Genomic DNA, 15,757 nt, shown 5'->3' with positions numbered 1-15,757 from the left:
CTCACAGAAGCCACCCCTGCAGCCCCCCCCCGGCTACCAAAACATTGCCCAATACACTAGTATTTGCAATTTGAACTTCACTCTGTTAGCAGTTTACATTGCAGATCCAGCTTGCATGGCACAACTAAGACACAAGTCAAGCCTGGCGCAAAATGAATTAATTTTCTCTACAAAGGGAAGGAACTCCACAGAGAACACAGTGTCTGCCTGTGACCTTGCTAGTGCTGCAGTACTTTAGTGGTATTAAAGCATATGTATTGAGTTCAAAGCAGTCTCTGCAAACAGTCTTGGAAATGTTTTTATCTTCCAAGGAAGAGCAAATATTCCCGTGTCCCCCCACAGTACTGATATTGAGAATTCAATTCATTTTTGTACAGGTTTACAATTTCACCTGTCTTCAAGCTCCAGTGTCCATTTGAAAGAGTGATCCTTCAAGCTTTAATTATCTTTTCAGGCCCATCTCCTCTGTGATTTGTTACTGCCAGCTAATCGAATCAATGCTGACAAAGGAGAGATTAAACCTGGTAATTAAATGTGGTAATATATCTGCCAGCACAGATCTCTGATCTTCATCTTCCACCTTTATTTTTAAGCTGGGATTCTAATAAAGCCAAAAAGAGCCTCAAGGTGTCAGCAGACCCTAGCTCTACACTCAGCATCCTCATTCCCTAGTTAGACTTCCTTTCTGCTGGCAGGCTTGGACCTGGTTGTCAGAGCAGAGGTCCCACCGTCAAAGTTTGAGACTTTCATCAAAGCCTCAAATATTTACATGAAATTTAGCCACTGTCATTCTCCAGTAGGATTGTTGTACTGCAGCCTGAGGACTCTTTCTGACATGATAGCCTTAATACAGTGACAACATCCAGGCTTGCAGCCAGAATTAATGCTCTTTAAACAATCACGTACTGCTCTAATGCTTGTTAATCTTAGTGCAGAAGCTCTTTCATTTTAGTATCTACCTTTATGTGTCTGCTGGGTCGATGTTGCTGGCAGAAAGGGATTGCGTGCCTAATAAGCTTGGAATTGGGGAGTGATGTTCATGCTATCTCTCCACCTGTATCCCAAAGACTACACAGGCTGACAACAAAATACCCCCGTGCTCAAAGAATTCAGTCTCCCCAAGAGTGTGAGCTACCCCCTCTCTCATCCCTCTGCAGGGCCTGTGATAGCTCTCTAGCAGAGAGAAACCTGCTTTTAGCAGCTTTTCACATCTGGTTGTTAAGGACTAGTCAAGCATAGAAGAAAAGAAGATATTTTTCTCTCCCTTAACCTTGTGATACATACCCTATCACAAGCTTCATTTCCTCCAGTAGCTACATCTATTGTTGGAAATAAATTCTAAAACATAGTGGTTCTGGACGGATGATGGTTTCTGCTCACTGCATTAATATCTGGTCGAAGTGCAAGACAGCAAAGAGCAAACCCATAGAGTTTTTAACTGATTTCATTCCACATGTTGCTACAAAGCTGATCTACTGAAACTGAAACAGAGATGAGAAATACAATGCGTAGTTGCTACAGAAGAGATGCTAGGTTCCAGAAACACTGCTGTACTGATAATATTCATGTTTTTATTGATATTATTCTAGCTTTACTGACAGAAATCCAAACAATTCACACTTCTTAATTTAAAATGTACTTATACAACTCAAATTGGTTTTGTTCATTACCACATGATCATTCACAAAGTGAATGCCAATAAGAATGAAAAACATAAGATCAGGCCCATATATCCAAAAATTAAAACTCCAAAGATTATATGAAATGTTATACATTTTCTTTGAAAAAAAAGTGTTCATTTGTAGTGAATTGTGAAATAGACAATGGTAGAATAAAAATCTGATTATGAAACACATTGACTGTGAAAATTAAATACGAAACAGACCATAGCTGTTGCGTGTGTCTACCTTACTCGTATAAAAATTGGGCCCTGAGAGTATATAGAACCTTACATATGTGCTGAAATAAGTCAGTGTCATCTTGCCTGATGATGGAATATAGAATATAGAAAGAAGACCTGATTCTGGAAAATGAACCTAAGGTGAAGAAAAGGTATTTTTCAAAATACAGTGATGGAAATGACAGGTATATGACTTTTTAAAGAAAATTTCCTGAAATTTCTTGGCAATTGAGATATGCACAGAAAACCACATTCAAAAGTCAGCATTACACTCCATTTTATAATCTTTCCACTGGCTCCGAGATTGCATAAGAGGCAGTTGAATAAAAGCTTACAAACACTAAGCTTAATCCGTTTACTGAAAACCCTATTCTTCTTAGGACCTTCTTACTCAAGTGGGAACACTACAAATGCTGACATTTCATAATAAAAATGAGTAACTGTATTATGGCAATATCTAATAAAGTTTTAAGACTGAACTGTTCAAGTGAAAGTGAAAGGTTTTTATGATGCAGTGATACATTATCCCACATAATTGCAAGAAGAGATATATTTCTATTTTCATAGCTTAATGGAAATATGGATTATAGGTTCTCCGAATTTTCATTGAAACTGATTTAATTTTGACTGCTTTACTGTTCATTGTCCAAGTATCCCAGTGAATCCCTGTTGCAAGAAATCTACCTGTGTAGCGATGAACACCATTAAGGTTTGCAAGGCCACACTGATTGAACCACCATCCAGTGCTATCACTGAAGTTACTACAGCTCTTCACAGGCTGTTCTTTAATAGTGCACATTGGCCTGCATCCGTCATTATCAACATCAAACGTGCTGAAAGGCATTGAATTCTGGTTATCTTCTTTTCTATATCCTCTAAATGCATCACCTAAATACAACAGATAAAACAGAAGGATAAAAGAGTGAGTAATGGAGAAACATAACCTTTCTTACTTGTTGTATACCTCACAAACTTTTCTTCTGAATTTATTAGAAAAGTAGATTTCTCAAAAGTGGTGCAAGAGCACCAAATAATGAGTTGGCAATGTGTTACAGACATAGGAAAGAAAAAGTATAAAATACTGGGATGCATGGAAGAAGTTGAAATTTTATGAAACATCTTTATATTGTTGTTGCTTTTAGAGACACACACTAACTATGAAGGCTTCTGTCCTCAAAGACAGTGGAAGAAAAGATAAAAGAAACTAAAAGGGTTGTTAACTTCAGATTTTCCAGTGATGTGCCCAAAGCCACAGAGTGAGTCATGAAGGAAAATGGAGTTGTTAAAACAAAAAGGTCAGTGACTTCTGGTTCTGTTGTCTCACTAAAGAAATAACATTTCTTACAAATACAGGTAGAGTAAAGCACTAACATACTTAGAGAGTAACTGTTACATTGGTAATAAGGAACATTCTTGCATATTAGTAAATATGAGGCAAAAAAAAATTAGAAAGAAACAGTACGACATGGTGCAGTACTTAACACAAATCTTTGCACATTTGTTGTAGCTATGATATTAAGGGAGGTCTGGAATTGGAAATTAATTTGTCTATAGATCGGTCAGGAGCTGTTATATACTGAAGGCCTAATTTGTTCCAGTCGGGTTTCTTTCTCCATCCTTTGTACACCACTCTCTGGGCACTTCTGAACTAATCAAAGCAATGACATCAGGAACACATCCACTAACATCAGCAAATTTGGGATGAGATAATGGACGTCTAAAGAATTAGACCATTAGATAGGACCATTAGATAGATATACACAAATACACACAAAATCCCTTATTTTATATATAGTCTGTAGATTTGAATCCATTGAGTGTTTATTCAATTATTCCATTAAAGACCTTGAAGCAATAGAATAAAATAATTTCTATGTAAAGATTGATGTTGGCATAACCAATCACTACATCAGTAATCATCTACCTGCATAAGTGTTCATTATGTACCAAATAGAGGAAAACAAATTAGAAATAAGCATTTTTAAAGTTATGTTAATTAAGTATTACTCTGTTGAATGCATTTTTTCACATTAAGAAAGGGAGCAGCTATCTTTAAATACTATAAAGAAGAAGGTTCTTACCAGCGTTTCCTGAATAACGCCCCAAATGGATCTTAAAAGAACATGCTTCATCCTCTATCCAAAATCCATCATATGATGCATAGGCATGCTTGTCATTTTCTGATTCCAAATCCACATAAAGACTAAAACTAGTGGCTTTTTGATTTACTATGTGAAAAATCTTCCTCAGTCCAAGCCAAAATTCCCCTAAACCAGAAATATATAGTCAATAAACTTCTAGAAACAGAATGTGTAAAAGAAAAAATTGATTCCTCTCATTTTTGTACTTTCCTTCCTGAACCAAGTGTAATAAAAGTTGTCTGATGTCTTTGAAAGACTAATGAAGGTACAGAGTAATCTTCCTACTTCGTTGGGAAATCCATGAAAAGAATTCCCATGTGTGCATTATCTTTTTTCTCTGTGACATTTTTAGAAACTTTTCAACATGATAACTTTCAAGTGTTCATCTTCAATATATATGCCTTAAAGACCACAAAAACTGGATGTGCTGAAGATCCACTTGATTAAACAGAATTCAGTACTGTTCCTAAGGGCAATACTGGGAAATGATAAATGATATCATTCTGTGAAATGCAACAAAACTCAAACCCTATTCTTGAGATTTGCTGCCTTGGTAAATCACACTTTTTTCCATGAAAGGTTGCCCCATATGAGCTGCTCTTTTTGGTATAGTTGAAGAGTTGTGTGCTTCCATTGCACTCCCAGATAAAATCCTGAAAAAGCAGCTGGTTTTAGAATTTCTGGATGAAAGGTGTCAGTAAAAAAGTCGTATCACAGTTGTATTGGTATTAGGTACTGAAATATTTCCATTCTGTTTCTAACTTTTGCATGCACTGTGGTGAAATAATTACTGATTTTTCTCTGCTTTAAGGAAATATTTCGCAAATGTGATTAAAACTAACTATGGTGCTTTTTTAAAATATGAAAAAAGGGAAAATATAATTTATACATTATTTCAGGAAGAAAATATTACAACATTTTAAATGCCTCTTGTGAGACTGAGGATGGGCAATGGCTAAAGACTCTAGTAAGATGATAATCATTATTGAGATGATTACACAATAGATTTGATGAAAAAAACCTCAAGTACAAATAAGAATTTTAAGAAACAAGAACTTGACTCTCCATAACACTAAAGATCCCACACAATTCAGTGGAATGTAACTCACATAAAGACCACAGAAATGTTAGATCCAAAGCACTTTAGAGTATTTAAAATTAATACCAGAAAGGTCACCAAATCCATCCAGATATTCAGACCATGTTCTCTGAAATGGAATGATTCCATCAGTTCTTTTCTGAACCACAGTCCATCCACCTCCTTGAAAATCCATGTCACACAGAACCTAAAATAGACATGGATATAATTAGGCATTCTTGAAACAGCTGTTACGAAGAAAACCTTTTAATTAAATGAAAGTGGACTATTCAGATGTTTTCTAAGCAACACACCTTTCAAATACCTTAACAAAAGCTCAAAGAAAATAAAAAATGAAGCTGCAGTGTTTTCTTATATGTTCTTGTTGGACTGCTTGATTTGGATGTTTCCTCCACCTCAACAGAAACTGTTGTGTGCAAATGTCTGTTCATATCAGATATAATAAATAAGACTTGATAGATGTTAGAAGCAACATGCAATGTCATGTATTAATCATGTAAAATATTACAGATACAGGCACTAACACTGAATATGCCTTTATTTCAGCAAAGCAAAATAGACACAACTTGTTACGTGTTCTCCCTCACTGCCACACCTTCTTCCCCAGAAATACTGTGTTTTTGATGCCTGGGAAATGTAGAGCCCTTAATAAAGGTAAGGTAATGGAAAAAGTGACAGCAATAACCCAGTATATAATAATTTATGCTGCAGGAGCAAAAATCTCTACATAAGAAGGGGCCCCAATCCAGGGAGGTCCCAATGTGAACATTCAATGGCCTGCAACTGAGCAGTCCCACTGAATTCATAACATCAACTCTCAGATTTATGAGTCTTTATGAGTCTTCACTAAAATTTGTGCCCAATGGCATGTCAAATGGCAGTGGTCCAGCTGCCCTCTGCTCTGCTATGGAATATCACATTATGTGGCACATTTTCTCCTCAGCCCATTTAACTTTAGACACGTAATTGAGTTCCCTAAGCTAGGCACCTTATTGCCCTCGTGTCCCCTGTAACCCCCCTTACAGAGAGAAATGTGCATTCATAGTGTGGCTCTGGGAAACCAAGATCTAAATCACCCTCTGCAGATGTCAGTCACCTCCGCTGTCTACAGAAAGGGCCCCTAGACCCTTGGCTGCTCCATAGGGATTGCAGCTCAGTGCCTAAATTTAAGTGGAATGTGTCCAGGTCACTCTGGGTACTTGTCAAGTATGTCCCCAGTGCCAGAGCTTAGTGCTAGTGCTAAGTTCTAACAGGGATTAGAAAGCCCGGGCACCCTAACGTAGGTAGGTACATATTGTACATTAAATACTGCACCATCCTGTTCAAAGGAGTTCTAAGGAATATTATGCTTAATTAGTGCTTAAAACCAGAGGCTCATTTGTAAGTGTCTCCCAGTGTGACTAATATCAAGAGAATTAACCTGGATAATGTTTATAGCTATGGAGCCATTAAACTACTTGTGATAAGAAAAGTAATTTCAGAGTATAATGTTGGCTATCAGTAAATCGTAACAGTAAGCAGACGCACAAATGGTGAAGTTGGAATTTTTTGTTCATGTTACAAGGATGTACACAATGAAACGTGTTTCAGAACAGAGAGATTTGCAATCTTAGCCAGTTGCTAAAAGTAGAGTCTAGGTGGAAGTCCATTTAAGCCTCAAAAATTGTGGCAATTTGAGCTTTATATGTTGCACCCCCAGTGCCTGTACCAGCCAGATATTTTTCATGAAAGCAAAGACTTGTTCCTTGGCAGGAACATATCAACATCATATTCAGAACCTTTGTGACTTAAAAACATCTTCTCTATGAACAACAAGAAAGCAACAGGACAGAGCTGCAATGTGATCTAATACAACTTGGGGAATCTTGGTCTTCAGGTAAGTCAATGCCATTGGATGCTTTGAGCAATCCTTGCAAGACAAATACTGAATGAATCACAGTGAGGGTCATGTGCATGAAAGAAAATTATGGGCTTTATTCCTTGGAGAGTCACATGCTTATTTCAGTCACCCAAGGAGGGTGGAACTGGAACAAAAAGAAACACAGAAGATTCCAAAAGTAATATTTAGATGCAAATACCTACAACTCATTAAAAATAATCCCATTGCCTCATCCACTGTCTTGAGAAGCTGATTGCATACTTGGCTACTCCTCTCACTATGAGTCAGAAATACAAAGAGGAGCCCACTTGGTCAAAGCATCAATCTTCAGCCCAGTATAAATCAGTGGGAGTGCTGATAATTCTCAGAAGGAGCAGATTTGGTTCTACATGAAAGATCATCAGCCAATTAGATATGGCACCAAAACATACACCAGCTAAGTAAAAATATGAGAGAAATACACAAAAAACAGTCATTACTGTGTAGTTCCTTAATCCCTTATATGATGGAAATGATGCAAATGATGCAATTTTCTTTCTTAAAGTCTTATAATAGTTTACAGCTTATTCTGTGTCTCATATTATGCAAGGTAGGAGGGGCATGACTGTGCCAGGTACAATTTAAATTAAATGAGCAGGAGGGTGCTTCTACTGAATATTTCTTCCCTTTCCATCTTTAGTGTGTATAAGAGGTACATTCCAAACAACCATTTAGTTTGTCTGGCCCACCTTAGAAATACCATTGATCTAAATTTACTCATTTTAAAAGTATCAGAAAGTGATCATGATTCACTTTTCCAAAAGTGAAAATGGTTTTAATTGCTTCATGTTTGAATGCTCAGAAAAAAGCCCATTTGGGACTAATTTTCTGAGATGACAAGAATCTGCCACTAGCACTGAAACTGGATATTTTTAGAGCTCCTGGAATTCAGGTTTCAATTAGCCCAAGTTAAGCATCAAAATCTATACTCACTTTTGAAAGCATGAGGTTTCAGACATGAAAACATGAGAACAGGATCAAGTTGTCTAAATAGTTTTCTTCATTTATCTGGTATCTTTATGCAAATGTTTCTAAAGACATTTTGGTTTAGTTTCGGTTACATTTAAAGGGCAGCTTATTGCTGAAAAGATCCTCACTGAAATAAATTGTTTCATGCTGGCTTTGTTTTCTTTTTTTTAGTTTCTTACTATGGTTTTCTGCCTCTCTGTATTTTTCTTATTTTGCTAGTCTGCAGAACTTCCAGAACTCTTGCCTATTAGCCCCTTAAAATGCATTACAATTTCTTGCTTATGTTTTAATGTCCTTATATTTTTGTTCATCTATGATTTCTCTTGTACCTTTTTTATGCTTCAACACATGGAAGAATTTGCATTAAACAGTTTTCCTTAAAATAACATTCATTATGAAACACACATCTTGTAGATATTTTTCTCCAAGAACTTTTGGCACTATCTTTTCAGTACTGTGTAACATCTACCAGACAAGAAATGAGACACTCACTTCATGAGTGCAGGCGTTTCGTCTCATTGTTTATTGTTACCTTGTGCTTTTAATCAAAATATTATGATTTTTCCTTTTGTTTCATGTTCTCCTTAAGGAACGTTTCCACTCATGTAACTGATTCTCAGATTCTGGCAGTAACTTTAAATGTGGAAAGGTGTCAAAAATACTTTTGAAGTGAAAGGAACTTTATAATTTCAGATTTATTTGCCAAAAGCTGTAAGTGAACTGAGAAATCACTTTTCTCACATAGATCAGTCATACCATCTCTCAGGAAAAGTAATTTGGGTGAGGTATGAATATTGCCTCGGTGGAACCCTCCACAATCCAGATGAAATTCTGAAACGGATGCAATTTGTGCTATGGTTCATCCAGTGGTGAGGCAGGCAGCATTTTCTTCATGCTATAGATATGGTTGGTCTGTGAACACTTCTGCCTGTCTCTGCCTTCCTTTTACCTGGAAGGAACTTGCAGATCTTTCCTCTGAGCTCGCTGCATTGTATAGAGAGAATGACAGGTTTTTCTATCAGGGGTCTGCAAAACCATATTCATTTTTTCTTTTGAGATCCCAGCATACTTCTGAAGCCTTCTCATAACCAGTTCGAGCTCTTCTTTTTTTTGTAGCATTTTGTACGGTTCCAATTGGCTAGAGATAAAGGGATTCATCCTTCCTTTGTTGTATATAAAGGAAGACTATAAAGTTAGATCCTAAATTTTGCAATTTATTAGCTGGCTTAAACTCTACATTTTTTCTCCAGAAACTAATGACCCCAGCTTGTACTGCAAAATTAAAGGTTTGAAAGTGCCATATCTGTCTTTCCACTATGCATAAGGACTTCCCTAAGTAAAACAGCCCGAAATGGAAATGAACAGACAAAACAAAGTATTCCTTGTGTTTGCATGGATCTGAATGTCCTGAGCCTGAGGAAATTAACCCAAAACTCTCTTAGCTGAGCACTCTAACTCTGAGCAATTACAGAAAATGCAGGTGGTGATAGGAATCATGACTGCTGCAGTTCATGCTGAATTTCATCCTTTTTCCTTTGTCTTAAGAATATATATCCTGCAAACTGGATATGAAGACTAAAAGTTTAGATGCCTCTCTGCCTCAAGACTGAGTTATAATGATGCTCAGACAAGAGCTAAGCACCTATTCCTCAAACTGATATACATCTGCACCTATATTTAGATGCCTATACAACATCATGGTTCAAGCTATAGGTATCTGCAGAGTCACCTCTCAAGAGAAGGCAATAGTATACAGTCAACCAGCAGAATAATTCAAAAAGCAAAAGGTCACATTTTAGGAGCCAAATAGATCAGACACTTGGCTCCTTAGTTTTCCATCTCTGAAATAGAAAAGAACATCACTTCTCAATGTCCAAAAGGGATGCTGGAAAATATCTTGGGTTTTCCTCTTTGGCATGTTTTTCACTATATATGAAAACTGATGGTGGGATCTTATGACAGAGATTAAATTTCTTTGTAGAAAATGAGAAACTTGTCAAAGTTGTAGTAATGGCAGACACATTTAGATTATTTAATACATTTCTTACTAATCTGTTGAGAACTTGTCAAGGAAAACCCTTCAAATGTATGGAATATATTCTAAGTACATATTCTCAAGCAAAGTGTGACTTTCTATCCTGAAAGATAAATTTATTACCTCAAAAGGATAATTTGATCCTTCTGGATGAATAATGTACAGACCAGTTGGAGTTTTTGAAACTGAACCAACGGTATCTTTAATATCAGTGCAATCCAACCCTAGAGAACAAAGAATTTGATGAGGTTCATTAGCAAAATATGTTTAAAATAATTAAATACATCTTAAGCACAGAGTATTACTTTTCTTGGTAGCATATGAATGGTCTCAAATAGTGTTTTCTTGTCATGCAAACTTTAAAATCATGTTTTGTCATGAATGTACCTTATAAATGAAAATTCTATGAACTCCATTAAGCTCAGAAAGAAGCATAAATTCTACTGTATAGAGAAAGTTCTTTCTAATCCTAACTGGTATGATACAGAAATTAAAAATTATGTAACTGGGTTTTATTTTACGGATTTTATTTAGGTAACACTTGTACTGAGTAAAAAGACATATTATATGGGGAAGGATGTCTTTTTCCTGCAAATATTTGTATTTATACTTGTAAAAGCATTTATATCATAACATATACATTTAAAACCCTTTGCTTCTAAGTGTTAAGCCAGGTTTGTGTTAAACACACTCAATCAAGCAGTTTCTATGGCCAGTAGGTCTGCTCAGAGTTTCCTTTAGTTGGGATGGATACTACAAAGAAGATTAACTGTCCAATGTTCAAGTGACTTCAATCTCATTTGAAGAAGGTTATTGCAAATGCTTAGCACACTTTATTTCATTACAAAACAAAGTGCCATTTAGCAAAATCACACCTCTTATGAACAGGATATCCAGAATTATCAGTTGAAAAGGATTTAAAGCAGTCTTTATGATGAAACTCTTAACAGTTCACAAATTTTCTAGAGTTTATATGTGCATACTAACACAGAATAAGTACTGTAAATGTTATAATTGCTTACCTTTGCTTTAATTAGTTCTTTGGCAAGGTACAAAGATAAAAAGGGAAGAGGTCAAGACTAAATGCAAAAAATACTTACCATGAGATTGAACTGCTTTGTAAGGAAGTGGATCCAAATGCTTTCTCAAAACTTCTGCGTTCAAAAGAAGTAGTCTGTTCATGAGTTCGTTCACCTGCAAATTCAAATGAAAGACCTTTAAATGGTTGCAGTGAGGAATTTTACATTCTGAAGTTGTTCTTTTTGTCTCCTGGTGAATATAACCTGGAGTTAATTTTTGTGATGTGTTACTGATTCATACCTTCATTATGTGAATTGGTCAAACTTTCAATTTTTGCATCCAAAATCATTCTTAGGCACAATTCCATTTAATTCAAGAAAAGTCCTTCATTTTGATTGAGGCTTTTTATCTGTACTGAGTGAGTGCATAGTCTTTGTAAACTACTGTCAGAGTTAATGATAATATAATACGTAACCTACACGATATGACAGGACTGCAGATAGGAACCAGTGTGGAGGAGTGGTCCATCGCTTGCCCTACTGCCATGTATACCACTAAGTTATGGACCAGGTGGTGCTAATCACTCCTTGCAGAAATGGAACTCACACCTTACCCGAGGTGCAAGGAATGGCGATAGACTGTAATTCTATGGTTTAAATGACAACATAAGTGCTTAATTTTCCTCAGTTAGACAATAGCTGTAGTGCTAAATAAGAAATAAAAATCTGTACGATGAAGAAAAAAGTACCTGATTAGAAAGGTAATCCAAAGAAGACTGTTGATCATCCATCATGTTTCTTACCAGTTTTTTTGTACTTCTTGCATATTCAACAAGAGAGTTCTGCAAATTTCCTTGAAAAGAAATATGTTCATCCACTTTGTTATCATAAATCTAGAAATATTCTTGACTGAATTTATTTATGATACCTAAGTGACTATTGAAGGTGTTTACCCTGAGGGTACCTAGAAGTGAAACTAAAGTAGTACAGACCACAGATTAAATCCAAAGGTGCTAAGAACCTCAGCCTCACTGGTTGTAGTGAAGACGTCTTAGAAAGAGATGGCTCCTCTTAAGATTTGAAGAAAAATTTCATCTTATCCTTGGGCAACTTGGATAACCAGTTAATGGATACCACAGAAACACAAATGCAATTGATAAAAGACAAATACATAATGTTTTCTGTCATCCTACATTTACTCATTCACTCTGCTACTTACTCATGCTCCTGTTTTTTGCCTAAATATAGGCAAAAATGCTAAAAATACAAAAAATTAGCTTTGTCAGGTAGTTAATAATACATATTAAAAATCATATGGGAAAGACAAAAACTTTGACAATTTTTTCTGAGGCTGACTGACTATCTCATTTGCCGTGTAGTTTGTCAAGGCAGTGAACAGAGAACGTCCTGTATATATATCTATAAAAGGCAAGCTGAAGTATAGATTTCCTCCCACTTAACTAACTCCCACACCCCTAGGACGTTAAATGAGGGACAGACACCCTGCTCTTCCTTTCTAATGGAGAGAGCTACCAACATTCACAGACTTAGGGTGGCTGAGCTGCTGCCTGGATTTGCCTGTCCTCACCAGTGATTATGAAGCGAGATTAGCACGATTACACTCTTAACTTTGTGACACTAGCTGCACCCCAAAACCACAGCACCCCAAATTTTCTGAGCAATACTCAGCCTGGGCAGCAGGGTCAAAGCTGTCACGTGTGCTCAAGAAGATTAAAAAATACATTAGCACAGCGTAGCGTAGCGTAGCGTAGCAGAAGATTGCATAGCACAGCATTGCATAGCTTGTCGCTGAGAGTATTCTTTATGAATACATACTGCACATGTAATGTTTTTCCCCTCGTAAAATTTTAGCTTGAACATCACATGGTACAAGGCATTGTTCTTTTTGTTTTGAAATATCTGCAGATATATTTTTCTCTTCTGCCTTGAGTGGTTCCTCCAGAGCTCCAACATTCCTTGTGCCCTGTTGTACCAAACAATGGAGGGGGAAATAAATTGATCATAAAGCATATATAAAATAGCTCAGTCTGCCAAAATGAAGTAGAATACTCCATGGATCTTCCTTCAAAACCTGTTTTTTTAAAGCTTTATCAAGCGGTAATGACAGAGCTGAGACCAAGGCCCGTTAGTTGTCTTCTCCTTAGCCATACCTCACGAGAGAAAGAGAGTGTGAGGGGGAAAGAATAACCTCTATAAATTTAAAAAATACCACCAACTTTGCTGGTAAAGTATTTTCCTGTGAGCACTGTGAACTGGAGGCAAGAACTTGCAACTTTTGCATTTAAGAAGCTCTCATTTTAGGAATCCACACACGCAACAGACATCTCAAATGCTAACAAAGTTGTTTTCACTGGAAAGGAGCAGGCTTTTGGATTTACCACATATTAGCAAAGCACTTTCACTCTTGAAAGTCCCTAAATTAATTACTTAGACTCTGATCATGCAAATACTTGCACAATTTATTAATCTATGCATATACACACAAGCAGTCCCAAGCAGATTTGTAGACAAACCCAACACTAAAAAAAATATTTTAAATGCTCTTACAGAGGAAAGAATAAAGGAAAACTATCCACAGGCATACAATTATCTGAAATAGTAACAATAAAAGCATTGGTAAAAGTAGTTACACTTATTAATGTTCTTTTAAAATAATATTTTCATATTTAGTATTTTTTCTTCCATGGTGTCATTTGATATAAAATAAGGGAATGCCTCTGGCTCATCACTTAAAGAAATGCTAGAAGTAATTCCTGAAATATGTGTCATTGTAAATAGACTAAGAAACATATTTTCATTTGAGTCTTTGGTTTTTAATTCCATAATCTCAGCAAAGCATTGTAGTATGCTGTATTTTCAAAATGAAAATAGGACCTTTAGATACTTAAAGATTTTAATGAAAAAGAAAACTTATTTAGACTTGAATAGATCTTCAACGTAATTGCTCTCCTTTCTCACTTCAGGTTTCTCTTTCTGGTATTGGCATTACACTGGCAAAGCACTGAACAGGGTTTTTTCCTGGTTTTTGCTTTTAAAATGTGAAAATAAAAATTACATAAAACTGTTAACAAGGAGGTTTTACAAAAAAAAGTTTTCTGAATTATTAATGTAATTGCATTCTCTGTCTGGAGATAAATGCTAAAGAAGTAAAAGAATATGTTTCTTTAATTTTGTAATAAGCAAAAAATAAAGGAAGAAAAACCCTCTAAGAGTTATAAATAGATCACTTGAAACCATGGTTTGTTCCAGGGCTTTATCAATCACAGCTACTTACCAGACGTTCAATTAAATACTATCAAGCAAATATTTATTTTTCATAATCAATATTTATTCTTAACAAAAGCCAACATAAAACAGGCAATTAAATCTGACCTCGGCAATTCAAGCAAAAACTGTGACTCTGCCAAAAACAATAGTTACTCTGCATTTACAGTCATGCAGATGAGTTTAAAAATATGGCCTAACAACTGAGCTGTGATGAAGGACATTAAGACAAAAATGTTCTAATATACTAAATTCCTACAGTTTCAGTGTAGTTTCTTTTTTCTATCTGAAAATACCTGATTCTTCTGTATTTTTGTATCTATCCTGAATAAAGCAGAAACATCTCTCACTCTGCTGAGAAATCATTTAGTTACATTCATTATCTTATCTAAGCAAAGTAACGTAAAATCTTACCTTAGATGAACAAGGCTTGACATTACTTATGACAGCTTCTCCTAAACTGAACAAAAAAATATTAAGACAAATCAGTGAAGTTGCCCTAAAGCAGTTCATCTTTTACTTGAAGAAATGCAAACGTTTTGACGGGTTTCAAATTTCTGTGGAAAGGATTGTACGCTATGAAGTCCTGAGCTAACTATTTGGGAATGTCTACAGCACAAAGAGCAGCCAACACATCACTCCTTTAATGCCTGGATTTAATAAACCACATTTCAATTCCACAGCAGATTTTATATACTACTGCTTCTATCCTGAGAGCAATTACTGCTTATCACCTTTACATGACACATCGAACATACATATTTTCATCATGATAAAACTGTGACAGATTTTCTTATATGCTGTTTTTGAGCAGTGGTATACATTTGGTATTGAGTAGTCTGGGCTACTTGGAAAAAAAAAGCAAGTATTAATTGATGTTTTCATCTTTCTACACAGATTTTTACCATTAAAATGAAGGCATTTACATTGGTGTGGTGGTAATGCACTAGAACTGGCTGTGGAAGCAATTTTAGAATACAGCCCAAAAGCGAATTCTAAATGGAAAACTGAAAAATGTTACTTTAAAATAATATTTTGTGTTACGTTGAAAATTGTTTACTGGGAGGACAATAGCAGTCTCTTGGTCTCACTGGTAGCCCATCCTTAGGAACAGAAGTATTGATAGTGGGGCAACCATTCAGATACAATGATTTTTACCCCTGAAAAATGGCAAAGTATGAAAGAATGTCCTGAAAAAGAAGAATAATGTAGTCCACAGAAACTTAATTAAAGCTATATAGCAGGCACTTACAGTTTTTACACACTCAGATCCACTATTTTTGTATCTTAACAACTGGATCTGACATTTTAACCAAAAAGCAAATTATTTGGAAAGTTTATTTGGAAAGTTCATACAGGTCCAACAGATTCTCAACTCCTCACACATATTA

The 15,757-nt window shown here is 35.8% G+C and overlaps 1 protein-coding gene across 1 annotated transcript; it reads right to left on the bottom strand.

Moving 5' to 3' along the window:
* Positions 1 to 2,468: 2,468 nt before the first annotated feature.
* On the bottom strand, positions 2,469 to 14,909 carry ANGPTL5 (angiopoietin-like 5). Its single transcript, XM_010292067.1, has 8 exons — positions 14,781 to 14,909; positions 12,918 to 13,065; positions 11,831 to 11,934; positions 11,163 to 11,256; positions 10,186 to 10,286; positions 5,207 to 5,327; positions 3,982 to 4,167; positions 2,469 to 2,788 (listed from the first exon to the last, which is right to left on the bottom strand). The coding sequence occupies exons 1-8, from the start codon at positions 14,877 to 14,879 to the stop codon at positions 2,469 to 2,471; spliced, it is 1,173 nt and encodes a 390-aa protein (XP_010290369.1). The 5' UTR covers positions 14,880 to 14,909.
* Positions 14,910 to 15,757: the final 848 nt, after the last annotated feature.

The sequence above is a fragment of the Phaethon lepturus genome, unplaced genomic scaffold (genome assembly GCF_000687285.1).
Source record: "Phaethon lepturus isolate BGI_N335 unplaced genomic scaffold, ASM68728v1 scaffold14070, whole genome shotgun sequence".
In the NCBI taxonomy this organism is placed as follows: Eukaryota; Metazoa; Chordata; class Aves; order Phaethontiformes; family Phaethontidae; genus Phaethon; species Phaethon lepturus.
Note: the sequence above shows the minus strand (reverse complement) of the source record. Positions and strands in the feature narration are given on the sequence as shown.